General features: G+C 26.9%; 3 protein-coding genes across 5 annotated transcripts in view; 1 reads left to right on the top strand and 2 right to left on the bottom strand.

The window, feature by feature from the left end:
- Positions 1–62: 62 nt before the first annotated feature.
- Positions 63–19,650, bottom strand: LOC117179360 (cell division control protein 45 homolog). 2 transcript variants are annotated; one of them, XM_033371060.1, is made up of 9 exons: positions 19,525–19,650; positions 18,432–18,584; positions 16,115–16,324; positions 14,420–14,608; positions 12,578–12,810; positions 10,215–10,551; positions 8,054–8,448; positions 1,307–1,383; positions 63–1,219 (listed from the first exon to the last, which is right to left on the bottom strand). In XM_033371060.1, exons 1-9 carry the CDS (start codon positions 19,573–19,575, stop codon positions 1,152–1,154), a joined length of 1,713 nt encoding a protein of 570 aa, XP_033226951.1. In that variant the 5' UTR covers positions 19,576–19,650; the 3' UTR covers positions 63–1,151. The 2 variants fall into 2 exon arrangements, with proteins under 2 accessions (XP_033226951.1, XP_033226952.1); XM_033371061.1 differs by having other exon boundaries at positions 18,432–18,476.
- On the top strand, positions 18,742–26,569 carry LOC117179362 (probable 18S rRNA (guanine-N(7))-methyltransferase). 2 transcript variants are annotated; one of them, XM_033371064.1, is made up of 6 exons: positions 18,745–18,831; positions 19,908–20,086; positions 20,446–20,483; positions 20,555–20,733; positions 25,819–26,245; positions 26,355–26,569. In XM_033371064.1, the coding sequence occupies exons 2-6, from the start codon at positions 20,048–20,050 to the stop codon at positions 26,497–26,499; spliced, it is 828 nt and encodes a 275-aa protein (XP_033226955.1). In that variant the 5' UTR covers positions 18,745–18,831; positions 19,908–20,047; the 3' UTR covers positions 26,500–26,569. The 2 variants fall into 2 exon arrangements, with proteins under 2 accessions (XP_033226956.1, XP_033226955.1); XM_033371065.1 differs by lacking the exon at positions 20,446–20,483 and having other exon boundaries at positions 18,742–18,831.
- The window catches only part of LOC117179363 (39S ribosomal protein L46, mitochondrial), a 6,858-nt gene continuing 5,480 nt past the window's right edge, over positions 26,519–27,896 (bottom strand). Inside the window, exons 3-4 of the mRNA XM_033371066.1 lie at positions 27,152–27,294; positions 26,519–27,059 (exon numbers count right to left, since the gene is read on the bottom strand). Of these exons, the coding sequence (XP_033226957.1) occupies positions 26,778–27,059; positions 27,152–27,294 (425 nt within the window). The 3' untranslated portion in view covers positions 26,519–26,777. The remainder of the gene's footprint in view (positions 27,060–27,151; positions 27,295–27,896) is intronic.

The raw sequence follows: 27,896 nt of genomic DNA, 5'->3' as shown, positions 1-27,896 counted from the left end.
CACTTATTTACAATAGCAAGTTTTATAAGTAATCAGTATTCTTGGAGATAGTTTAATTATTATTTAACTATTTATGTGTCAATGCACTTCTTATCGTTCACGTAATGTATGTCACGGGGTATAAAAATATCATCGTCGAAGCAATCGCGTAGGCTTAACTTTTATATTCAGTCGAACTGGCGTGTTCCTCTTCTGCTCAGCAGAACTTGCGATTCATTTTTACAATTGGTTCGATGTCATTTACGAGACTAACAAATCTATTATTAAAAGCATATCAAAGTTCTTCGAATGCCAGTTATTTTCTGTTAGCAAAGTCATTTTTAAAAAAGGAAACCCTCGACTTGCGATTATTAATTCAAAAATGTATTATTATCTACTTTGCACACTTATGTATCAGATTAAAATTTTAAAATTACGCTCACTTTAAGATAAAATATAAGGCTTTCATACAAGGCTTTCGAAAGCTCGAATTTTGCAACTTTCTCAACATTATGTGAACAAGGGAAATTCGCCCTTGATTAGAGAACGGACTATTTTACAAAAATTTTATGTACACTCGGAACTAAGAGCATCGTTAACTCAATACGTCGCCGGTTCTAAAATACAAATTAAGATATCTATTTATATACAAGACTGTTATAAGTAATTAAGTCGTATGTCACTAGCAATAAAGTTACTAACATTGAACTTTTGGTTCCATCTTATAAGGAAAAGAATAGAAGAGTACGCTAAAAGTTTTTCATATCTAATAGACTCTCCTAATAGAGTGGTCCGAAAAAATTTTACTCTCTCTCTCTCAATTTTAACCAAGTCGGATTTGAATGATTTAAGAATTAGAATAATCTCAACAAAGAACTTACTATGTGAACAAAATTGCAATCTGCCATGTTTTTCTTTCATTTTACGAACAGAGGTACGCTTTTTTTAAATCAATTTAAAAAATTCATCTTTATTGGAGAAAGTCTTTTGATTTTTCCGACCACCCTACTCTCCCAAAAAAAAAACTACTTAAAATGCTTCTTAAAATTAACATGAGCATGTCCGTTTATCTACGTTAATGGAAAAATATTTGTACCTAGCTGCTTGAAATTATATGTACAAATCAGAGGAGCTTTCACGCATCTCTATTGCTGCAGCAGCAGCATTTCATTCTAGCCAATGAGTAGCGCTGCCAAGGCATCAAAAAATTTCGGTCGATGCTCAATTTTCAGTCTTACAACTGCAAGAAAAAATGTTATTTATTGTACTTTTAATAATTCATTTCTTTCTGCATATTTTCCACGATAAAGAGGGTGAAGAAACTTACTTGTAGAATCGAAGTAGTCCCCTTCGATGTGAGAATTCGTGTTCTTCGCGGCTTTGTCGAAAGCGGGACCAAACAAACTGAAATTTTTCGGATTAGTTTAAGTAATATTTTAATTATTCTTAAGTATTTATTTAGTTATAGAACTTTTAAACTAGAAAGGGTAAATTTGTAACTAAAAATAGAATAGTTCAACTTAACTTAAAACTCATTTTAAATGATAAAAAAATAAGAATTTTCTACAAAATAGTTGATTTTTTAAAAACTAGACTATTGAACTTTCCAGGCAAAATGGCGAATTTTCTATAAAAAACAGTTAAAATATTAAATTTAAAAAAAGAAAAAATTTTTATGTAAAAAAGGTTATTTTATAACCAAAAAATACGAATTTCCAAGAAAATACAAGTACTCTCAACTCAAACATTTCATTTTTATTTACAAAATAAATATCTTAGACCAAAAATGGAATTGGTACATTTTCAATTACCAAAGTAATTTTTCAACAAAAGAAAAGAAAATTTTAACAAAACAGTTCAATTTCCAACCAAAACGATGAATTTTTAAACAAAACAAAAAAAATAAGTTTCTACCGAAAAAAAGAATTTTTGACAACATTCAAGAATGCTTAACCAAAAAAGATGAATTTTCAATAAAATTCAAGAATTCTCAACCCTCAAGTTGAAGTTTCAACTAAAGAATATGAATTTTTAAACAAAAAGATTAATTGACTACCAAAAAAGACGAAATTTTCAAAAAAGTTCAAGAGAATTCTCAACCCTAAAGTTGAATTTTCAACTAAAAAGATGAATTTTTAAACAAAAAGATTAATTTACTACCAAAAAATACGCATTTTAAATAAAAATCTAGAGTGCTCAACCAAAAAGTTGAAGTTTCAACTAAAAAATATGAATTTTTAAACAAAAATTTTAATTGGCTACCAAAAAGACGAAATTTTCAAAAATTCTCAACCCTAAATTTGAATTTTCACCGAAAAAGATGAATTTTTGAACAAACAGATTAATTTACTACCAAAAAAGACGAATTTTCAATAAAAATAAAGAGGGCTTAATCAAAAGGTCGAAGTTTTAACTAAAAAAATATGAATTTTTAAACAAAAAGATTAGTTGACTACCAAAAAAGACGAATTTTTGAATAAAATTCAAGAATTGTCAACCAAAAAGTTGAATTTTTAAGAAAGAAAGCATTTTTTTATTTTAAGAATGTAGTTCAACTTTAAAACCTAGTATTTAAATTTTTAACCAAAAAGATGAATTTCTAAACAAAACAATAAATAATTTTCTGTCGAAAAAAAAAACGAATTTAAAAAAAAAACCTAAGAATTCTTAACCCAAAAATGGAATTTTCAAAAAAAAAGATTCATTTTTAAACAAAAAGATTAATTTACTACTAAAAAAGAGGAATTGCTAGGATAATAGAAAAACTCTAACCCAAAAGTTGAATTTTCAACTAAACTAGATTCAAAAAATTCATTTTTAAGAAAGTAGTTTAACTTTAAAACCTAGTTGTTAAATTTTTAAGCAAAAAGATGAATCTTTAAACAAAACAAAAAAATCAGTTTCTACCGAAAAAAACGAATTTTTAACAAATTTCCAGAATTATTAACCAAAAAAGATGAATTTTTAATCAAATTCAACAATTCTCAACCAAAAATTTGAAGTTTCAACTAAAAAAGATAAATTTTGAACCAAAAAGTTGAATTTTGTATCAAAAAGACGAATTTTCAATCAAATTCAAACATTATCAGTCAAAAAGTTGAAATTTCAACTAAAAAATACATTTTCAAGCAAAAAACTTAATTTTCTACCAAAAGCATTCATTATCTAGACTGTACTAAAAACGTTACCAAATGGAATTTTAGAAAAAAGTTTCTCGAAATTCTAAAAGTTTCATATAACACTACCGTCCCAAATTCAAAAGTCGTATCTGCACATTTTGTCAAAAATGAGTTTATATGTTGTGAAAATGTCTATTTCAGGGAAAATATTCACGTATCTTTCAAGGTCAAACGTTTGCGATAATTTCCAATGTCTTATATACTTGCGCATGTGCAGCGAGCAGATGGTTTACGTTTGTAGATTTTAAAATCTATTTTTATCAAAACAGTGTGCAAACTAATAGATTTTTTTTTGCTTTAGGATTTGTATTTTACATTAATTATCTGCAAGTAACATATTCTTTTTAAATCTTTTGTCATCATTATTTCCAAAATTTATATATAAAAAAAATATTAAAAAGTAATAATAAAATAGTTTCTTGTTTTTTATTTTAAAAAATGTGTCTTACAACTCCCCTTGAATTGGAAAAAAATAAAAAATAAAAATGAGTTAAAATATAACGTTTCTTTGCCTTTATTAACAGTTTCTATTTAATCACTTTGTAAAAATCAATTTCTAAACAGACACGATATTCTGACGTATTACAAATCAATCACTGATATTATCCTAAGTGCAATTTCATAAATAAAAAGCAAAAAATGTCAACTTTTTTTTGCTCTAACAGAAAATTTATGTTTAATTAATTATGTTTAATTAATCTGGAAAGACCTGAGTCATTTTAGGAATCGGATTGTGTGACTTTTTCTAACTAGTTTGCTACTTAGTTTCAATGTTAATTGCTTTGGAACTTTCAAAATTTAAATTTAAATCGTAAACAATTGTACCGTTTTAACTGGGAACATACCAAATTTATTAATTTATAATTAAAGCTTTATAATTAGACCCTTTAAATTAATAGCTTTTTAAGTTGAAAGCTTTCTAACTGCATGAATCTTTCAAGGGGTTTACTCATTTTTCGAAAATTACAAATCATAATAAATTCATATTTTTAAGACGAAAACTTTCCAAATTGACCAATTTCCAATTCAATTATTACGAATAATTCCCTATTTCAATTATACGGTGTCATACTTAAATCATTATTAGTTGCGTAATTTTAAATTGTGTTGAAAATTAATATTCCAGAAGTACTGTTTGTATGGGTTCAAATGTTTGTAGAGGTTATATAGGTTACCAACGTTTTTCACAGTCAATGACATTAAAAAAAGCGAATTCTAAAGCTAGAAAATTTTACATTTGAAGTAATAAAAACTGAGTTGCAAATAATTTTAAGCCATTTTAAGCTAGAAATATTAAAAATTGAAAGATTACATATTTGTCAAAATCCTGAAACATCCAAGTCTTGTTTTACATTTATTCAAATTTTTAATTATTTTTGAAATTTTTTCAGAAATTCTAAACATTTTTTAAAATGATTCGAAGTCTTCCTGATTTCTTTTTTAAATTAAACAAAATAAAAGATATTTCCTTAAAATCTTCCAGATTCACTTTTGATAATTTTGGAAATCTTTTAAAGTCGTTTTAGATATTCTCTTATAATTAATTTCTCTAAATAAGAATTCATTTTCAATTTTCCTAGGGATATTAAGGACATATTTTTTTATTTTGAAGCCTTTCATAATTCTAAAAAGCTTCTTAATTTTTTTTCGATCTGAAAAATCTATATTTTGTTTTATATCAAGGCGTGGTTATTTTCACCGAAATTTCGGTAAAAAATAGCCGGATTTTGTCGATATACGTAGACACATCGTCTAAGTTATTTGAAATCATTTTAAATTTTTAATTAATTTTGAATGTTTTCAGACCTTCTAACTCTTCTACTTACTCGAATTTTCTGTACGAATTATAGGTGTTCAATATTTATTATACATAAAAATTCAACAATGTACAGTTCAATTTTAAAAATCATTATAATTTATATTTAAATTTCATCAACTAAAAACGTTTTTTTTTTATTCAAAAATTGTCCATTTCAAACGCTAGCAATTTTTTAATTTTTCAATATTTAAAACTGCATTTCAGAATTATTTCAATAAAAAATTTAAGCTTAAAAATTAAAATCCAAAATGGAACATTTGTAAGTGAAAGATTTTCGCATGGTAAAGTGAATGATATCATAACATAAGATAAAAATTCAAATGATTATTTACAAAAAAGAATTCAAATCAAACTTGAGACCAAATTTTTTTCTAGAAATTTGTAAAATTCCCGGTAAAAAAAAATTCATTGTCATTTCCGGATTTTTCCCGACCTCATAGAATTACTGGTCATTTCCTGGTCCAGCGGCCACCCTGTTAGAACGTTTATAATTTATAATTTAAAGCTGATGCCAGAGATACTTGATTTTTAAAGTTTTCTGTTTCGAAATATATCGGTACACGCAACCACGGCTTATTAAGAAACCAAATGGCGAAGGTTTCAATTAGGAATTTAATACAGTTGAAATTAGGTACTGGAACACAACATTTGAAACTATTTTTTAATTAAAAAATCTTTGGAAACTTTAGAAATCACTAGAAATTCCTGGAAAAATATTTATAAATCCTTCAAAACTTTGAAATTCCGTGGAATACTTTAAAACCATTAATAATTTCCTCGTAATATTGTTAATCCATTAAAGTTTCTTAAAAAATGTTTTTCATTTATCTTTTTAAACATTCAAATTAAGAATTATAATTAGCTTTATTTCATGTGATTATTCTTTTTTCATTATAGTTTGAAAACCACAATATTTTCAAAATTTCCGTTAAAAAATCGGGAAAAGGCTATGAATTTCGCATTGGAAATTTTATAGCAACCTTCTGATATAAGAAATGGAATAAAAAGCTTTTATATTAAGAATTTAATGAAAATCCTACCAAAAGTTAAAAAAATTAGTTGAGGTATTCGGAAATTTGATGAAACTATGAAATAATGAAATAAACGTTTGTCATACATGTGAAAAATAAGCCATTTCATTTTTTATTTGCCAAACATTTCTAAAGGAAGCCGAATCGTAAATAAACAAATTATTAATTTTTTGGGAACATGAATCGTCTTTGTGAAATCTTTAGGAATATTTTTAAATCTTTGTAATGTCTTTGAAATCATTGAAATCTTTTGAAATCTTTGTGAAGTATTACAAACCTTAGTGAAAGCTTGAAATTTCGGTGAAACCTTTGAGAAATCTTTTGGAATTTTTCAAAGCTTTTGTAAAATCTTTCAAATTCTTGAAATCTTTGTGAACTATTTCTTTAATCTTTGTTTGCGAAATCTTTTGTTTGTTTAAAATCATTGAAGTCTTTTGAAATCTTCTCAAATGTGTTGAAAACTTTTGAAATCGCTTAAAATCTTTGAAATTCTTGAAATCTTTTAAAATCCTGATGAATTCTTTAAAGAAATTGTCAAATCTTCTCTAAGTATTTTGTATTCGATTGAAATCACTGGAATATTTAAAATATTTGTGAAATCTTTATGAAATTGGTTGTAATCGTTTAAAATCACTGGAATATTTTAAATCTTTGTTTAATTTTTTTGAAATTTTATAAAAAATTTTGATATCGTTTAAAATGTTTGAAATTTTTTTAAATCTTTGAAATATTTTTGAAATGTTTCTTTAATTCTTTAATCTTTAATCTTGAAATCTTTTCTATTCGTTTAAAATTATTAAAATCTTTTCAAATCTTCTCAAATTTGTTGAAACCTTTTGAAATCATTCAAAATCTTTTAAATGTTTTCAAATATTTGAAATCTGGTGTACTGCACCCTTGTTTACATATTTGAAATTCTCGTATTGTTTTGAAATGTTTATGAATGTTTTATGAAATCTTTGAAACTTTTTTGAAATCTTTTGACATCTCCCAAAAAATTTTGAAATTATTTAAATCTTTGTCCAATATTCAAAATCTTAGCGAAATGTTAGAAATCTTTTGAAATCTTTGCGAAGTCGTTGAAATTATTTAAATTATTACAAATCTTAGTGAAATCTTTTTATATCTTCTAAAATTTTTTTGAAATTGTTTAAAATCTTCGAAATGCTTTGAAATCTTAGAAACGTGGTTTAATATACCTTTTTTAAAATCTTTAAATTCTTTTGTAAGTTTTAAAACCTTTGTGAAATGTTACAAATCTTTATGAAATGTTCGAAATCTTTGGGGAATTTTTGTGAAATATTTTTAAATGTTAATAAAATCTTTCATGAATCTTTGTTTGTACTTCGCATCTTCGTATCTGGTGAAATCTTCGAAATCCTTGAAATCTTTAAAGTTTTAAAATTTTTGTGAAATTGCTATGAAATCTTTATTAAAATCTGGCGTGCGCGCCTTTTTTTAATCGTTAACATCCGTGAAATCTTTAAAATGTTAAAGATATTTAAAATAGTTTGAAATATTTTGAAATCTTTAGAAATATTTTGTAACCTTTTAAAATCTGTTATACACTCAAGAACCGAGTGGTCAACCCCTCGAAAAATCCGTGGTATGGCCATGGCTTATTCTAGTTCTGAAACTGAATTAACATCGAAATTTTAAACTAATCATTTTGATCATTTCTAAGTTAAACACCTCAACAAAAAATGCCTTAAAATATCTTTATTTATTCTGTCATAAACAAAAGATAAATTATATCTTGAGGAATCAAATAATTTTCAGCAGCAAGATTTTTTTCTAAGGTTTAAAAAATTCAAGGAGACTTCCAGGTTTTCAAAGTTTTCAAGGTCACTAGACACCCTGTTTAAATTTATGCGACTAATGCGTTCTTTTTATAAGCCATCTAGTCGAAACGAGCTCTAAAGAATAATGATTTAAAAAACAGATTTTTTTCTCCCAGTTTCTGCTAACTTAAATTAAAACTAGAAGGTGTCCTCAATTCTTTAAAATTTGAGTAGTTAGCAGTTTAAAGAAATGAATTTTCTCACCTTCTAGGTGGATCTTCGATGATTGGTGGTATGCCAACGACAAGACACGTATTTTCTTCAAGATTGTAAACAGCAGATGCAACTAGAGGCATCATTTGCGCCCGTCTGCTTTTTGAGCACTCGACGTAGGCCTTCAGAATAAATTGAGCGAGCATCAGGAGTGCGTGGGGATGAGAGAACAGGTGACTGTCAAGATTTCCCCCAGGAAGAACAACGTAAAGAAAAGTGCCAGCATTTAACACTTGCTTCATTTCCAAAATACTTTGTGCCGTTTTGTAAATATTACAGAGCATCTCTTTCGCCTTCTCTATTCCTCTTTCCAAGACATCTTTCTTCATTCTCGACAAACAATCAGAGGCGTCCAGGAAACAGTGTTGCGGCGATCTTGCTTTCGACTATAAAAAAAATACAACTAAAAAATACAGGATGTCTACTCAAATACGGGTAAAAACTATCATGATAATTCCAAGTTTTTTTCCAGATATCTACATTTTTCCAGTTATAATTTTTCTTAGCATGGAGCCATTCAAATATTTCGAATATTTTAAAACAATAAAAGTTTTTTTTTCAGTCTCTAGAAATTCAATTAATATTAAAAGATATTCTTAAATATTTGAGCATGATCGATTAATTAAATAATATAAAAACATAATTATTCATTTATTGAATTTGTCTCTAAAGTACATGAATTTGAATAATAATTTTAAAAAAATTTTATTTTATCTACTTATACTTAAAATTCAGTGCATTTGTTGGTAAAAAGGAATGTGGGTGTTATATCAAATTCAATTTAAACCGCTTAAAATTCCTAATTTTTCAAGTAAAAATTTGGATTTTCAAAAAGACAGATAAATTTTTAACCAAGCAGTTTAATTTTCAACCAAAACGATTAATTTTTTTACAAAAATATGATTTTTCCAAAAAAAAACATCAATTCTCAATTAAACAGTTGAATTTTAACTAAAAAGATCAATTTTTTGAACAAATAACTGAATCTTGAATTGAAAAAGATCAGTTTTTAACCAAAAATAGAATAGTTAAAATTTTCAGTTAAAAAAATTAATTTTGCACACAAAAAAGCAGATTTATTTTAAAAACTAATTTAACTTTCAATCAAGTATTTTTATTTTCAACCCAAAAGATTAATTTTCTACTAAAATGATGAATATTTAGCTGAAATACTTGAATTTATAACCAAGAAGATGAATTTTCTAACAAAAAGACGATTCTTCAACGAAATATTTAAATTATCAACTACAAAAAGGCGAAGTTTCAACAAATAGTTGCATTTTAAACAAAGTAGAGGAATCTTCAACTGAAATGATCAATCTTTAACTGGACTAATTGATTTTTTAACCAAAAATATTGATTTTTGCTAAAGACGACAAATTTTCATGAAAATACATGAATTTTCAATGAAATGATAAATTGTCAACGAACAATTGAATACATGATTTTTTAGTGGAAAATTAATGTTTAACCAAAGACATGAATTTTCAAATGAAAGGATATAAATTTCATTGGAATAGTTGTATTTTCCGCTTGAAAAAAACAAACTAATTTGTAGTAAAACAAAACTAATTTTTTAAAAAATTACATTTTTCAACAAATAAATAATTTGAAACCAAAAACATGCATTTTTATCAAAAAAGAGTCTTAAACCTAGAATCATTAAATTAAAAAAAAATTAATTTTTAACGCAGGACATTAATTTCTGCCAAAAAAGTCAAATTTTTAAATGAAAAAGTTCATTTTTCAAATAAATATAACTAGTTACGTTATCAAAACGAATTTTCAAGAAAATACATGAATTTTCATCCATATACTTGATTTTTCAACTGAAACTTATTAATTTTTAACCAACAACAGAATGGTTGAGTGTAAAGTTTAAAAAATTGATTTGAAAGAAACAAAAAAACGAATTTTCAACAAAATAATTCAATCCAGTAATACAAAGCTACTTTTACAAATGAAGAATCATTATTATTCAAATTAATATTGCAAATTAAAAAAAATAATTAAGCATCCTTCCGAAAATATTCCCTGACTTTAAAAAAATAACCTGACAATTCCAGGTTTTCCCGGTTTTTCGGGTAAGTTAGACACCCAGAAATAGTCAAGACAATGCTACAAAATTAAATTGAAGCGCTAATATTCCTACCGTTGATTCAAGCAACGCAAGCATAGCATAGACGATGTCCGAAGAACAATATTTGAATCTGTATCCATATTGAAGCGTGAAACTGGCACCGATTACGGTATCTATGTTGTATTTACCAGCCAGTTTTTCCATCATCTGTTTAAATTCTTGTCGAAGATGGAGATCCATCGCTGAGAATTGTTGCTTAGACTGCGCTAAGGGCAATCCCATTTCTGCTAAAAGTTCTTTGAGGCGCGTCTCACCTCTGATAGACCAGAGACGTAATGAAACAGCAGTGGGCATAGAATGTCTTAGACTCGACTCTACTGTCCAGTGTCGATAAAGTGCCAGTTGAAGACTATAAAGTATCGTTCAGGAACATTTAATTTATTCCATGGTCATTGAAAATTAAAAAATTCGAACTCATAGAGCCGACAATTTATTTCATTTGAAGTATTAAAAAATGATCTGCAATTTAAAACATTCAAAATGTCACTATTTGATTTTTTAAGTTTTATAATTGAAGTTTAAACATTTTTAATTCAAACGCTCAATAATTTACACCTATAAAATTGAAGTTCTTAACACTTTTCAAATAAGAAATTCTCAATTAAATGCCGTTTAACTTCAAAATTGTAAACTTCTATGTATTGAACAGTTCAAAGGTTTCTGGTTAAGAAAATATAAATCTAGGTTATCGGGTTTAATGTTCTAAATTGAAGAATCAATCAATAAATTTATAAATATTCAAAATTATATCATTTTGAGAAATTTCATTCAGAAACATTAAGAATTGACAAATTAAATTTTTTTAAGTAAACATTTTTAAGCCGTTTGAAATTAATGATTGTTCAGTTGATATTTATCCATCAAATGCTAACACTTTCTCTCATAAGATAAAGTTTGATTGAATGTAACGATTAAAATTGTAACGTTGAAAGTCTAAATTTACCGGAAAGATTGAAAAATCATGAAAATAAATAAATTTGCAAACATTACAAAATAGCCGACACTCTTTCAAGAATTTTCTTTTGCGGGAATTTTCCAATTCGATACTATCATAAACAAACGAGAATTGTATTATTTGCAAATTAAAAGTTTTTGGACACTTCTAATTTCGCGATAATTAAATATTATTAATATTTTCTTTTTCGGGGATTTTCCAGTGGCAGGAATATTATTTTTTAGGATTTTTCAAGTGTACCTGAAAACATATCTCTTTTAAGAGAAATGTCACCTTTTTTATATAAAAATGCAACTGTTTTGTGGAAAATTCGCCCTTTTGGTATAATTCAACTGTTTTTTTTTAACTAGTCTTTTTTGCTTGAAAGATGAAATGCCTTGTTAAAAATGGACTTTTGTTCAAAATTAATTTTTTAACTGGAAACTGAACGATTCCATTTTTGGTTGATGAAGTGATGAAATATTCATCACTTTAATTGAAAATGTAACTATTTTGTTGAAAATTTTTTTTTCTTATCAAAATTAATTTATTAACTGCAAATTTAATTATTCCGTTTGTGGTTTAAAATTTACCTTTTTTAGGTGAGAATTAAACAATTTTGTTGGAAATTCATGTATTTGATTGTAAATTCGTTTTTCTCTGGGTTGAAAAATAATTCATTCAACTAACAATTTAACTATTTCATTTTCGATTGTAAATTGAAAATTTTTAGTTAAAAATGCATGTATTTGGTTGAAAATTTATCTTGTTTTATGATTGAAAATGTAACTATTTTTTTGGAAATTGTTTTTTTTTTTAAATCAAAATTAATATTTTAACTTGCTAATTTAACTATTCCATTTTCGGTTGAAAATTGATTTTTTTTACTAGATAATTTAACCATTTTTTAGAAAATTCGACTTTTTCTGGATTGGAAACTAAGTTTTTAAACTAAAAATTTATCTATTCAATTTTCTCTTGTAAATTAATATTTGTTAAGTTGAGAATTCATGTGTTTAGTTGAAAATGTATCTGTTTGGTTTGACTGTTTTAACTGTTATTTAAAAATTATTTTTATTTATTAAAAATGCAAACCTCTTTTAGCTGAAATATCAACGTTTAAATTTTTCATTGACAATTCATCTTTTTTGGTTGGAAACTCAACTACTTGGTGCGAAATTAAACTATTTTAATTATTTATTTTTTAACGCTGAAATGTGTAATGTCTTTAATTTTGAACAGGTTCAGAACCATATTTTAAAATAAATTATTGTTCAATTTTAAAAATAAATAATAACGTCATATGAAATTTGTGATATTTCAAGTGATTTTGTAGATTTTTCTTTAAAAAAAAACATGTAAAATTCTCAGTCAAGCGGCCACCCTCTTAACTTACAGGCAGCTTTCTCAAAACATAAATATAATTTCATAAAAAGGATACTCTTTGTCGTAAGTGACTTTAATCGCACTCTGGTGTAATTTGTCGCCATCGACGCCTCTTATGTGACTGAGCCTAGAAACGTGACCTTGTAGATTTCCCGCCTCTAAAACACTCTGTCCGTTTTCCACTTTGCTGAGGATTGCTTGTTCTGTCGCACCTACAACGGCCCACCAAGCCATGTCTAAGCTGTCCCTGGACATTTTCCATGTCATTTCGAAAACCATCACAGCGCTCTAAGAAAATAGAATTTAGTTTATCTCGTTTTAAAATTTATTTCCAGGACGCGGATCGACTAGAAAACTGAAAACAATCCACAAAGTCGCATCAATTGTTTGAAAATAATGAAAAAAAAGCCTTATCAGATACTGAACGACTGAAATAATAAATGTATTTATTTAGGAATATAGAGTACATAATTCTCATTGATTTTCAAATGAAGGGTCCGCGGTCTAAACCTGTTAACTGACATTTCAGACATTTTACAGGGCGAAGGAAAATCGTTCCGATGACCTATGCTGTAGATACCAAAACGCGATTTTTCAAAATCCATTTTTAAAAAAATAAAAGGAAATATGCCGTTTCACTTGCGGGATATTAACTGAATATAAAAAGCGTTCCAGAAAATACAAAAAAAATTAATTCTGAAAAAAATGTCAGTTAAGGGGTTTAGATCTGGGTTTAAAAAATTTCATTTTTTATCAGTTCAAACTTCAGAGCCCAAAATGCTCTCGAAATAAGCGAAATAAAGAGATTTTTCAAACAAGTGTTGAAATAATAGGGAAATCAATTCTTTCCAATAAAATTAATATAAATACTATATTTTTACCCGAAAGATTAATTTTCAATCAAATATTTGAATTAAAAAAATATAATTTCAAATCAAACAGTTGCGTTTAGTTGAATTTTCAACCTACAAAGATGAGTTCATCCAAATGGTGGAATTTTCAAAAAATTAAACTTCAATCAAATAGTTGAATTTTCAAGCTAAAAAGATGAAAGTTTTTAAAATACAGTTGAATTATCATCTTGAAAATGTGAATTTTCAATAATAAAGATTATTTTCAACGAAGAAAGATGATTTTTGAACCAAATTTCAACCAAAAAATATGAGTTTTCACAATGAGGTCGAATTTTTTATTCAAAAAGACAAATTTTCAACAAAATAGTTTAATTTTTCAGAAAAAAATTACTTTTGAAGAAAAGAATTAAGTTTTCAACTAAATAGTTGAATTTTCAACCAAGAAAGACGAACTTTCAACAAAATATATAAATCTTAATGCCAAAAATTCGCAATTTGTAGAAAAAAGTTAAATTTTCAACAAAAAAGTGCATTTTTAACTCGTTTTCAATCAAAAAGGATAACTTTTCTACCATAAGAGGAATTTTCAATCCAAAAGGATGAATTTTCTATTCAAAAAGTCAAATGTTCAACAAAAAAGTTAACACTTTCGACCATGAAACATAACTTTATAATAAAATAGTTGAATTTTCAACAAAATAATTAAATTTTTAACTAAAAAGAATGAATTGTCAAAGAGAAAAAGTTCGATTTTCTTATTTAAACGTGTTCTACTTTAAAATGTTGAGGCTTTTAATTTTTAAAAAGGCAAATGTTAAATACGGATTCATGAAATAAAAAATTTTAGTTTCAAATGCTATAAACAAGAAAAATTTCTAAGTATATTTTTTAAGTTTCATTGTGATTAAAACTGAAACTAAGTATATAGCAAACTTCTGAAAAAAGTCGATTTGTCACATTTTTTCCAAAAAGTTGAAAAATCGAAAGATTCAAACGCTGATTTTTAGATTTTTTAATATTTGATTTAATTTGAATTAGCATACCGATCTCCCATAGAAGCTGTACTGCATGTAGTGAAACATAATGGCGTCCCGGTTCTCCTCCCATCTCCGTCTTTCTCTTCTTTTTAACATAATCTCCTCATTTAATCTCCGTCGTTTCGCTTGATTCGATTCGACGGCTCCATCTTCTACTTCCTCATCTTCAGAAGGAATTTCCTCCTCTTCTTCTGACTAAATAAACAAAAAAAAAAGGTATAACATACAGGGTGTCTACTCAAATCCTTGGAAAATATTCTCTGACAATTCCAGGTTTTCCCAGATAACTCAGATTTTTCCAGGTATAATTTATCATAGTTCTATATTAAATTCAAACAGGATACATTAATTTTTAACCAAATGGTTGAATTTTCAACCAAAAAGATTAATATTCAATAAAAAATACGACTTTTACACAAAATACATGAAATCTCAAACAACTAATTTAATTTTTAACTAATAAAGATCAATTTGCAACCAAATAGTTGAAATTTGAACAGAAAAATATAAGTTTTTAACAAAAAATGGAATAGTTAAACTTTCAGTAAAAAAATTAATTTTATACCCAAAAAAATTAACCCAGTGATGAATTTTTAACTAAAATAATAAATATTCAACTGGAATGGATTAATTTTAAAACAAAAAGATGAATTTTAACAAGAGTTTAACTTTAAATAAAAGAAAATTAATTTTCTGCTTTTAAATAAAATGATAAATCTTCAACTGGAGTGGTTGAATATTAAACAAAAATGATGAATTTTCAACAAACAACATTATTTTATATAAAAAAGCCGAATTTTGAACTGAAAAAGAGACTTTTTCAACCAAAGTTACAGTTTTCAGTTTTTAAATAACAAATTATAAAATTATAGTTGAATTTTTAAATAAAGTGATGAATCTTCAACTGAAATAGTTCAATTTTATATAAAAAAGATGAAATTACAACTGAAATGATTGAAATTTATCAAGAATTATTGAATTTTCATGCAAAATTAATTTCTATAATTAAAAACAAAACACACAATTTCAATTAAATTAGTTACATTTTGAGTTTAAAAAAAATTTCAACCAAAACAAACAATATTCCAACAAAATAATTAAAGTTCCAACTGGAATAGTTACATATTCAGCAATAAAAATTAATTGTCAGCCAAAGCAAAAAGAATTTTCAACTAGAAAGATTAATTCTCAATTCAAATTATGAATCTTCAACCAAAAAATTAATTTGTAATAAAAGAGTTTAACTTTCAACCAAGTAATCAAATTTTTATTCCAAAAAAAAATGAATTCACAAGGAAAAATGTAGTAGTTAATATTCCAACCAAAAAATTTTTTATTTTTAATCAAAAGTAGTTCAATTCAATAAAGAAAGCAACTTTTCAACGTGAATGGAATTTTTATGCAGAAAAGATCTTTTCGGTCCAGACAGAGATAAATTACAAACTGTTGAATTTTTAAGCAAAAAGATGATTGCTCAAGCAAGAAGATTAATTTTATACCATTAGAGAACGAATTGTCATCAAAATACATGCATTTTTTACTAGAAACTTGCATTTTCAACTGAAACGATCAGTTTATGACAAATAATAAAATAGTTCAATTTTCACTTAAAAACATTAATTTCAAATAAAGAAAAAAAGAATTTTCAACAAAATTATAAACTACAGTAATATAAAGCTACTTTTACAAATGAAGAATTACCGAGTCATCTTTGTATATCTCATTGTATTCGGGTATCCCTTCCTCTGCATCTGGATTACCAAGTATCTTAATTTGTCCCTCTGAATAAATATTAGCAACGTCGTACGGCCTGTGACTGTCGAGGACGAAAAATGTTATGCGTTCATCTGGCTCCAATAGTTCCACGATATCTATACCTCCACCACAATTTATTAAGATAACATAGGACACCTGAAAATAACACAAAATAATAATCATATTTGAAATTCTGATATTTCATTAGTCAAGAATTTAATGAAGAGAGTTTACAGGGTGTCTATAAAAATCCTGGAAAAAATTCCTTGACAACTCCAGGTTTTGTCCAGGTATCATTTTTCATAGCATGGATCCATTCAAATATTTCACATTTTTTTCAAACAATCGAATCGGAATATGTATGTAGTTTCGCGAGTTTATTATAAAAAATGTTGTTTTTTTCAGTTTCTAGAGATTCAAATAATATATGTTAAATTTAGAAACCTTTAACAAATTATATTACAAGATATATTCTTAAATTTCTTTACTTAAATTTCCTAAATCTTAAATCATCGATTAATAAAATAATTAAATAATACTACAAATATAATCAATCGTTTCTTGAATATGTTTTCAAAGTCCATGAATTTGAATAATAATTCAAACAATATTGAATGCAATGCAACCGATTTAGAGATAGATTAATTTTCTACCAAAAAAGATGATTTTCCAACAAACTTTATGAATTCTTCACCAAATAGCTGAATCTTCAACTAAAAAAGATCAATTTTCAAACTAATAGTTGTACTTTGAACTAATGAAGGTCAGATTTTAACCAAAAATGGAAGTCAAATTTTCAGTTAAAAAATGTAATTTTCCACACAAAAAAAAATTGTCAACCAAAGTGAGAAATTTTAAACTAAAAGTATGAATCTTCAACTGGAATAGATAAATATTAAACAATAAGGATGAATTTCTAACAAAAGAGTTAACCTGTCAAACAAGCTATTTTTATTTTCAACCGAAAAGATGAATTTTCAAGGAAAATAATGAATATTTAGCTGAAATACTTAAATTTTCAACTAAACAAGACAAATTTTTAACCGAATAGTTGAATTTTTAACTAAAAATATAAATATTCAACCAAATATGGAATATTCAACTAAAATGATGAATCTTCAGCAAAGAAGTTTTATTTTAAAAACAAAACGGTGAATTTTCCACTAAAATCATGACTATTTTACTACAATATATCAATTCAATTTTCATCCGAAGGTAGAATAGTAAAATTTTCAATCAAAAAAATTAATTGTCAACCAAACAGATAAATTTTCAACTAAGATGATGAATCTTCAACCAAAAAGATTAATTTTTAGGCAAGAAGATGAATTTATGCCAAACAAGGCGAATTAAAAAAAAAGATGAATTTTCAAATAAAAAATAATTTGCCAGCCAAATATTGAATGTGCAATTTTCAGTTATAAAAATGAATGGTCAACCAAATAGATAATTTGCAACTAAAATTATCCAAAATTTAATTGGAATAGTTACATTTTCAGTTATAAAAAAAGTATTATAAAAAATATTACATTTTTAAACAAAATGACCAATTTTCAACTAAAATGATGAATTTTTAACTAGAATAATTGGATTTACAATAAAATGCTTAATTTTCAACCAGGATGAACTAAAAAGGATAATTTTTAAACCAAAAATTAATAGTTACATTGTTTGATTAAAAAATTAATGTTCAACCTTTAACTAAAATGATAGGATATTCAACTGTAATAGTTACATTTTCAGTTAAAAAAAAATAATTTTCAACTAAAAAAAGGAAAAATTTTCAACAAAATTGGTCAAGTTTTAACTGGAATAGTTAAATTTTCAGTAAAAAAAATTTGACTCAAATAAAAAAAGAATCTTATTTTTTAGTAATTTTTTTTTATTATCATTTTTTTATTATAAGAGTTCAACTTTCAATCAAGTTATTACATATTTTAGTTGATATTTCAACCGAAAAAGATGACTTTTCAATAGGATTGGGCTTTTCAACTAAGATTCTTAAATCAAAAATAAGAAAAAGTTGCAAACAAACTGTTGAATTTTCAAGGAAAAAGCTGACATTTTTACCAGGATGACTATTTTTTTTTAACAAAAAGAACATTTTTTAAAACAAAATAAATGAATTTTCAAACATATTCTTGAATTTTCACGCTCTCGAAAAATCTCCCTGACTTTTCCAGGTTACTCATATTTTCGTGGTAGGGTAGACACCCTGGCTTAATTACTTATATGAGTTGAGTTATAAGATTGGCGAAAATACCTCTTCAATGTTATCTCTGTAGGCTTCCACCAGTTCTTCAATTCCCTGAATAGGAACCAATGTGTAAACAGCATTATCATTTTTGAATAGTGCTTGTAAAATTTTAGATGCACAAATTGCATCCACGTCAAAATTTACTAGAAGAAGGCAACGCTGAAATTAAATATAACAAAATTCAAGTACCTACCGAGAAACCATTTCGAGCGATTGAATACGCTAAGAACTATAATATTAAAAATACAATAAAATGCGCTAAAATTGCTCCTTTTCGTCTAGTTACAAAAAATTCGGAGTCCATTCTCAGAGATTCAGTGGTTTCAGTTTCCTTGTCTAACCTCAAAATTCTGCACAATCTTTTCTACACCATCTATTTATATTTTAAGATTCTAATACAAATGAGGTAATGTTTACTCTAAAATAGCTTTAAGCAAGATTTTTTGTATTTTTTAAAGCTCAAATTTAATTAATGTCACTCCAATCATTACACAATTTTTTCGCAGACCTTGGGAATTTTTTTATAAAATTAAAGTACTCATCTACGTGTAAATTTAAAGAAATTGATTAAAAATCACGTTCTACACTCGACACCATTTCCAATAAAAAAAACATAGAATTTAGCAACAGGGCAATATTGTTTAATATATCTCAAAATCATATAATAATAAATCAAGCATCAATTTTCTTGAAAAAAAGTTTTAATCTTCCTATAACACAGGAAAACAAAACGATAATCAAAATATCGTTTACAATGTTGACAAATCTCCTCAGTCAACAGACAATATTCAATTTTCTATAGATAAACAATAAATAAAAATGAATGGTTCATTAGCCTTCCAATTTGGCCATTGCCTTTCTCGCATTTAAATTCGTGAACAGGAAGACTCTAAATTTCCAAATAAGGTAAATTTAACTTGTAAAAGTTGAAAATAATCTCCAAAATAAAAGGGATAAATTGTAAGTCAAACATTTTTCGAAATTAGGCTTCTTATAGCAAGAGAACGGGGTGCAAGGTGCAAATAGCCGTTACTTAACCTCACACAACATGCCTCAATATTAAGAAAAATATACTCAAAAATAAGAAATGTATACGTACGTTTCCCTGTACTACATTGTAAAACTCATTCTGAAGATTTGTAACAAACATGGTGCACTAATTCACGTCATATAAAGGTATTTTTGTGACTTTTATTGCACCCGAAATGTTTTACACCCCGTTGGCTTTGTTGCCCCGCCAAATACTGAAAAAAAACTATGACAGCGCACTCTGTGAAAATTCAATTTAATAACACCTGGATGAGACATTTCTAAAATTTTGATTGGATGAAAAGAAAGCTTATAAAAAAGATTCGAAGAAGCGTGAAACCTAGAAAAACAGTTATTATAGATTCTTAATAATTGTGTACTGTTTTTTAAAAAATATTTCTATTAATAAATTGCATATTAAAAATAAATATTTCAAATTTAATTTTCCGCTAGAGAGCAGCACTATCGTTTCATTGTTGTCAACGTTAACAAAACATAACCTTTTTGTGAGACTGCGAGTCAGTGCGAGCACGTGTATCTCTTTGACGTTTCACAACACAGAATTACTCGAACCAGACAATTAGAATTAGAAAATGTCTCGCCGACCAGAACATTTGGCACCTCCTGAGGTGGTAAGTATGGAAATATATAATTGAATGTAACACAATTTATCACTTTCTCGGAATTTAATTTTCAAAAAGTTCGAATAATCTAATTTGAATGTTTGTTTATTTCTACAAATTTCAGCTCTTCTAATTTGTTTTTATATTATTATACCCGTACTTTAGCATGGAGAGTTATTTACCAATAATTGAAAGCAGTAAAATGTATAAAATGTGATTTGCCAATTTTTAGGTTAAAAATCTTAAGTAAACCGTATTGTGTATTTCATTCCTCGTTTATTGTAAACAAGACTTATGACGCTAAAGTTTCACGGATTTCATATATTATTGTATTCTGCTCTAACATATATGTATTTTCGTTATTTCAGTTCTACAATGAAGCAGAGGCTCGGAAATATACTCAAAAGTAAATGCGACTTATATCCACGTTTTGTTACTTTTTCCATTGTTACAATTAGCTGATTTATAAATTTTTAGCTCTCGGATGATCGGCATTCAAGTGCAGATGTGTGAAAGAGCTGTGGAACTTCTCTTGTTGCCTGAAGATGAACCCTGTTTCCTTTTAGATATTGGATGCGGATCTGGTCTCAGTGGCAGTGTTTTAGAAGATCAGGGACATGTTTGGGTGGGAATTGACATTTCCTCCGCTATGTTGAGTAAGTGTCTTTATAATTATAGAATTATTTATGTATGTCATTGGAGTATCTAGTAGGCGAATTATTTCAAATTCCAGACCATTTCCCAACCAATTAAAAATTTTCCCGTTCTGTTAAATGTACGTCTTTTTTAAATGTCCATGTCCTGACTCTAAATTTTTATTCTTTTGGAAAATGCCCTGTTCTATGTCAGAATTGTTGCTTTATTCGAACATTCCATGTTCCAAATCAGAATCACAATTCTTTTAGAAAAATCTCCGTTCCAAGTAAAAATTATAATTCTTTTAGAAAATTAATTCTTCTAATTTTCGGAAATTACTTGGTCCAAATCATAATTCTTTTAGAAAATTCTCCGTTAGGTTATTGTATTTTTCCCCGAAAATATCCTGCTTAAAATGAAAACCATAATTTTATTAGAAAGTTCTCCGTTCCAATTCCTTTAGAAAATATACTGTTCCGAATAAGAATTATTATTCTTTTTGAAAATTTCTTTTTTCAAGGCAGATTTTTTTTCAAAAATTCCCTCTTTCGAATCCGAGTCATAATTTTCTTTCGAAAATTTTCTGTTCCAAATCAGGATAATAATTCTTGACGAAAATTTCCAGTTCCAAGTCAAAATTCTAATTCTTTTAAAAAATTCACTGTGCCAAGTAAGAATTATAATTCTTCTGAAAAATTTCCTTTTTCAAGTGAGAATTACAATTTTTTTGAAATTTTCCTCTTCCATGTAAGAGTTATTGTATTTTTTTCTTTTTTTTGTTTGCAAATTACTTGTTCCAATTAAAAATCGTAATTCTTTTCGAAAATTCTCCATCAGGTGCTTGTCTTTTTTTTCTCGAAAATTGTAATTCTTTTTGAAATTTCCCCGTTCCAAATTAAAATTAAGATCATTTTAAAAAATTCACTGTAAGACTTATAATTCTTAAACAAAAATTTTTAAGGCAGAATTTTTTTTGAAAATTCCTTGTTTCAAATCCGAATTATATTTTTCTTTCGAAAATTTTCTGTTCCAAATCAGAATCATAATTCTTGACGAAAACTTCCAGTTCCATGTCAATATTATAATTCTTTTAGAAAATTAACTTTGCCAAGTAAGAATTATAATTCTTCTGAAAAATTTCCTTTTTCAAGTGAGAATTACAATTTTTTGGAAAAGTTCCTCTTTCATGCAAGAGTTATTGTTTTTTTTTTGTTTTTTTTTTTGCAAATTACATGTTCCAAATTGAAAGCATCATTCTTTTCGAAAATTCTCCATCAGATGCTTGCTTTTTTCTCGAAAATTGTAATTCTTTTTGAAAATTCCCCGTTCCAAGTTTCAATTATGATTATTTTAGAAAATGTATTGTTACAAGTAAGAATTATAATTCTTAAGAAAATTTTTTTAAGGCAGAATAGTGTTATTGTTTTTTTTTCTTGAAAATTACCTGTTCCAAATCGAAAGCATAATTCTTTTCGAAATTTCCCTGCTCATTCAAAAATACAGTATTTTTTAACGAGCGTGGATGTTTGAGACTTTTTTTATTTATTCAACGTGGAAATTCCTTACTCTTTCAGTTGATCACAAAAACATTTTGATAAATTACGATATAGCAGCTATTTCTATAAACTGATTGAAAGTGGAATTCTTCAAAAAAGTTACTTTTAAACATTTCAATTTTTAGGTAGAAAGAGCTGATAAAATGTAATACATATTTCGTGATCCTCGTTATTGATAAAAACTACTGCTTCACATTGGATAAATTTTATTTTGGAAAAATAGAATTTTTGCATTTCTCTCGGAAGCAGCGACAGGCACAGAAAAATTTGAGACCTGGAATTTTTTTCTTTAAATATAATTTTTTATGTTTCGTCGCAAACGACACAAAATATCACAAAAGTGAAAGAGATATTTTTTCTAAAAGTTTTCTCAGTGTACAAAATTTTGATTTAAACATTGCTGTGTACATTTCGCTGTTTCTGAGAAAAATTCAAAAATTTGGTTTTCCCAAAATGCAAATGATCAGCTATTAAAAAATATTTTAAAAAGTGGGGTTTTTAAGAAAATAGTTTTCAGATAATTTTAGAAAAACAGCCGCTATTTTTAAATTTTTTGGTTTCAATTGAAAGATCAAGAATTCTTACATAAAAAGAAAAAAAAATACCAAATACCTACGCCCATTCGAAAAATACTTAATTTTGAAAAAAACTTGGTAAATTCTTGAGAATTCTCAGATAATCTTCGACTGATTGTAATAAATTCACAAAAATTTGTGATTTAAGTGTAAAATACCGATTCCTAAATTTTCATCATAGAATGGTATATCCAAATACCAAATCATTCTGACAGCCTATCATTTTGTCAGCCTAGACTTTTCTTGACATTTTATCTGATTTGAAATTAAATTGGACAATAATTGAAGTCGCGACAGATATATCAAGTTGAATCAACACAAGTTTTGTGGCCCATGTTATTCTATAGATTTATTTTTTTAAAACTGTTTTTCTATTCCATGTAAACCCTACAAGGGCTTAGCTATCAACCAAAATTTGAAAATTTAATTTGTAAATAATATAATATAAAAAAGAAAGTTTAATTTATCAGAACGGCAAGCAAAAAATAATAAAAAGGCTATAGAGGTTGGAAAAGCGTAAGTTACTAAAAGTAAAATAGAAGTACTAACAGTAAAACGTTTAGAGACTATAATACCAACCACAATATTTTAAAAGGAAAGAAACATTATTTTCAAAATTTGTGAATACAGTTACAACCTTTTTTTCGACACTTTAGCAAATACAGTTTTCTGTTTTTATCCCTATTTGAAACTTATAAAAAACAATACAAAAAAGAATAACTTCTTACAAATTCCATTAACACGCTTTAATTTTGTTTTGAAAATTCCCGTTTTTAATTCAGAATTACAGATATTTCTTCTAAAACCCCATATTCCAAATCATAATCGCCAGGGTGCCGGCTGGACTGGGAAACCGGAAATTTAATGAGACCGGAAAAACTGGGAAATGACAGTGAATTTATTTTTCAATTCGAAAATCTTTCACTTTAAAAATTGTCCATCGTAGATTTGAAATTTTTAAACGTACATTTTAATTTAAAGAGTGTTCAAATGCAGTTTTAAAGACTTAAACAATTAAGAATTAGAAGCGTTTAAAATCGAACATTTCTGATTTAAAAAAAAAAACATTTTTAGTGGATCAACTGTGAATTTAAATTAATTAATGATTTTTCAAATTAAATTTTACTTTAAGATTTAAAAAGTAAATAATAATTGATTTTACAAGACGATTCTGATTCAGTTCACAATTTTAGAATTTGCAGATTTTACGTTAAAAATTAAACTGTTTCAACTGTAAAGTCTTATTAATTAAACAAAATATTATACTTATAATAAAAGGCTTTTATTTGACAATTTTCAATTAAGAAAAAGAACAATTAATTCATATTTATTTTATTACTTATATTTAGTAATTATAAATTAAATATTTAAAACTAAACTTTGAACGTTACAATTTTAATTGTTCTATTGAAAAACATTTAATTTGTAACTCAAATTGTTTAATTTTGATGTTTACAAAAATTAAACACCTATTATTCTTAGAAAAAAATCGAGTTAGTTGAAGAGATATTTAGAATTTTTGAAAAAATTCAAAAGTAGTTTAAAATTTGAAGTGATTTCAAATAATCCAAAGGACGTATCTGCGTGTGTCGACAAAATCCTATTATGCGTATCAAAATTTCGGCGCAAACAGTCTAGGGCCTAATTTGTAACCAAATATAGATTTTGGCAGATACAGAATAAAAAATTTAAAAGCTTTTTAAGAATTTTAAAAGGCTTCAGAAGAATAAAAAACATATCCTAGAAAAATTAACAATGATTTTTTATTTCAAAAAATTAATTTTAAGAGAATATTTAAAAAGATATAGAAAGTTTTATAAAATTATCAAAAACGATTGTGGAAGATTTTAAGGGAAATTTTTCATTTAGGCAGGATTTAAACAAGAAAGTTTAGGAAAATTTCGATTCAATTTAAAAGATGTTTAGAAGTTCTGAAGTTCTTTTGAAATAAAATTTTGAAGAATTTTAAGGATTTTTAACCCTTAAATGACGCTAGGGGTCCATTGGGCCACAGACCATTTTTGAACGAATATAAAAATTCGTAGATTCCATGAATTTTTCATTGTTTTTCAAAGTGTTAAAAATAAAATTTAAGTTACTATACCGATTGATTCTTTAGAAGAGATTTTAAAGAATACCCAAAAAAAACTTCTTAACAAAAATATCAAAAATTAAACTTTTTACAACAATTTAAAAACGTTGGGGTCCAAAAGACCCCAAGTGTCAGCTACGTTATTTTTTGTAAGTGTGTCATTTAAGGGTTAAACTATTTAAAATAAAAATAACTTTCAATTTACGAAGTGTTCATTTTATTTAAAAAATGCAATCGTTCAATTTTGAATGTTTTTAGCTTAAAATGATATAATTTAAAAAATTGTTAATGCATTGATTGTCTCTTAAATGTAGAAAATTGAAAATAAAAACATGGATTTATATTTTTGAAACTGAATCTGAAACTTCGAAATCCATAATTTATAAAAGTTTAAAATGTTTAAATTGCAGCTCAGTTTTTATTACTTCAAATGGAAAAATTATTGGCTTTAGAGTTAGATTTTTTAAATTTCTTTGACCGTGAAAAATGTTTGCGAATTGAGAAATGACGTGGCATTTTTTTCTTTGATTAAAACTGCCACTCTGGGTTGCAGTTTTCATATTTTTATTTTAAAACGTAAATTTCTATTTGACTTATTATTGTATACATTTGTAATTTCAAAGACTGTAAAGAATTGCATAAATAAATTGAACTGAAAACAGCATCACTTATATCATCGTTATTTTCGAGAATAAAGGTTTTTTCATTGTTTATTTCGTTATTGAACAATCTGAGAGTAATAAAATATCAAAACACTTTTAATATTTATTTTATACTTGCGCTCATTTACAGGTGAACAAAATTCCAGGCCTTTTATCGGCTTCTCGGTCAGGTAGATACCCTGGTAATTTTTTATATGTGTTTATTTATTCCTTTTTGCAGACGTTGCTCTTGAAAGAGAAGTAGAGGGAGACTTGGTATTAACAGACATGGGCCAAGGAATGCCATTTAGAGCCGGTAGTTTTGATGGTGCAGTTAGCATTTCGGCCTTGCAGTGGCTTTGTAACGCAGACAAAACTTCGCACAATCCCGTAAAAAGACTTTACAAATTCTTCTCTACCCTCTTCGCCTCTTTGTCGCGAACAGCAAGGGCAGTCTTTCAATTTTACCCAGAGAACAGCAATCAAATTGAATTAGTGACAACGCAGGCTACAAAGGCTGGATTTTACGGAGGTGTCGTCATTGATTTTCCAAACAGTACGAAAGCAAAGAAATTCTTTTTGGTATTAATGACTGGCGGTGCTGTGCCACTTCCTAAGGCTTTGGGCACTGGAGAAGACAGCAATCAGGTTAATTATAGTTCAAAAAGGTAAGTTATTCATAAATGAAATTACAATACTAGTTCCGTTTCTATAAAAGCATAGGTTCAAACTATTTTGTATCGCATGAAAAAAAACACCTTGGAATTTTGTCAACAGAGAACATATGAAAAAGGCGAGAGGTAAACCGATCAAAAAGAGCAGAAACTGGATCCTGGAGAAGAAAGAACGGCGACAGAGGCAAGGAAGAGAAGTTCGAGCAAACACAAAATATACAGGACGTTATAGAGGGGATCGTTTCTAGAAATACTTATTGATCAAAGTAGGCATAAACAGTTTATTTATACATAATAAAGTGCCTGTATAAAACCAAAGTCCTATATATTTTCTCTTGAAAAAAGGATAATTTCCCCCAATTTTATCATTGTGACTGTCTAGAGAATGCGATTTTGAAGAGAATCTTTGCAATAGCAAACCGTATGTTTTTATGTATATTTACACTCTCAGAAATCATTGTTGACAATCTATGGTTCACATGGGATCTACGCAATGACGAAATTGAATCACTGTACAATTGCAAGACTAGTTGGACTCTTCGGGGATCAAAAACTGAAATAAACATTTTCGTATGTCCTTATGCAAGATTTCAGTGAGCTCTTTTCTGTCGAGCCATTGGTGGTTTAACTTTTCTGGAACGGTTCCTTTTTCGTATTTTGCTAGGAAGTAAAACACTTTAGCACCATCGGAACCCTCACTTCTTTTTGCTCTTGGATAAAGGTACTTATAGAAACCAATAGGTGCATTTCCATAAAATTTTACTGTTAAATCGCTCCCACAGCTGTCGATCAGAGCCCTTTCTGCTGCCTGAAAGATTAGTTTTTAAAGTTTATATACATATTTTTTTATAAAATATCATGTTTAAAATGACACATATTTTTTATTTAATTTGAACAAACTTGTCTCATGGATTCTCCTTCATTTCTGATTCCTTGTGGAGGAAGCCATAACAATTCAGTCCCTCTTTTTTGTTCAGTCAACAAAAGTAAAGTATTATCCAGCTTTCGCTTCAGTGAATTCGTAATTTTTTTCTCATCCGCTTCTGCATCAAAAGAAATTTAGTTGAAGGCTACCAGGTTAAAAGCCTGCTTTTGGTAAAGGTTTCTAATTAAAGGGTTCCTACGAAATCTCAATTACAAAATTCCCTGATTTATTCCTGGCCAATTTTTCATTTTCCCTGACAGTTATACATTTTTCTTTTAGGTATAAAAACAACCATTAACCTATGACATCAATAATGTTAATGCAAAAATATCTTTCTTTCTAAATGTATCTTTAACACTTTTAGTGACAAAAGTCAGATTTTACAATGCAACAAGATTTTTAAAAAACAGGGGGAACGGAGAAATAAATTTCTTTAAATAAAATTAAAGTATAGGTATCATATTAAAATCAATATGAAATGCTCAAGATTTCAAATTGAAATATATGGCATTTACAAGAAAATAGTTGAATTTCAATCAAAGAAGATTAATTTTCTACAAGAGATAATTTTCCAACGAAACAGGTGAGTTTTCTAGTCGAAATGACGAATGCCTTAGAAAACAGTTAACTTTTAAGCTCGACAAGGTGAACATTCAACAAAAAGGTTAATTTTCAAATCAGAAAGATGATTTTTCAACCAAATAGTTGAATTTTCAACAA

Source organism: Belonocnema kinseyi, chromosome 9 (assembly GCF_010883055.1).
Source record: "Belonocnema kinseyi isolate 2016_QV_RU_SX_M_011 chromosome 9, B_treatae_v1, whole genome shotgun sequence".
Classification (NCBI taxonomy): domain Eukaryota; kingdom Metazoa; phylum Arthropoda; class Insecta; order Hymenoptera; family Cynipidae; genus Belonocnema; species Belonocnema kinseyi.
The sequence above is the reverse complement of the archived record's forward strand: the minus strand, read 5'-3'. Positions and strand labels throughout refer to the sequence as shown.

Coding starts and splice junctions, on each gene's coding strand:
- LOC117179360 (XM_033371060.1), bottom strand. CDS start 19,575: ATGTTTGTTACAAATCTTCAGAATGAGTTTTACAATGTAGTACAGGGA. Junction 18,585..19,524: donor ACAATGTAGTACAGGGAAAC/GTACGTATACAT, acceptor ATTTAATTTCAG/CGTTGCCTTCTTCTAGTAAA. Junction 8,449..10,214: donor TTGCGTTGCTTGAATCAACG/GTAGGAATATTA, acceptor TTTTTTTTATAG/TCGAAAGCAAGATCGCCGCA.
- LOC117179362 (XM_033371064.1), top strand. CDS start 20,048: ATGTCTCGCCGACCAGAACATTTGGCACCTCCTGAGGTG. Junction 20,484..20,554: donor GCTCGGAAATATACTCAAAA/GTAAATGCGACT, acceptor ATAAATTTTTAG/CTCTCGGATGATCGGCATTC. Junction 26,246..26,354: donor GTTAATTATAGTTCAAAAAG/GTAAGTTATTCA, acceptor TTTTGTCAACAG/AGAACATATGAAAAAGGCGA.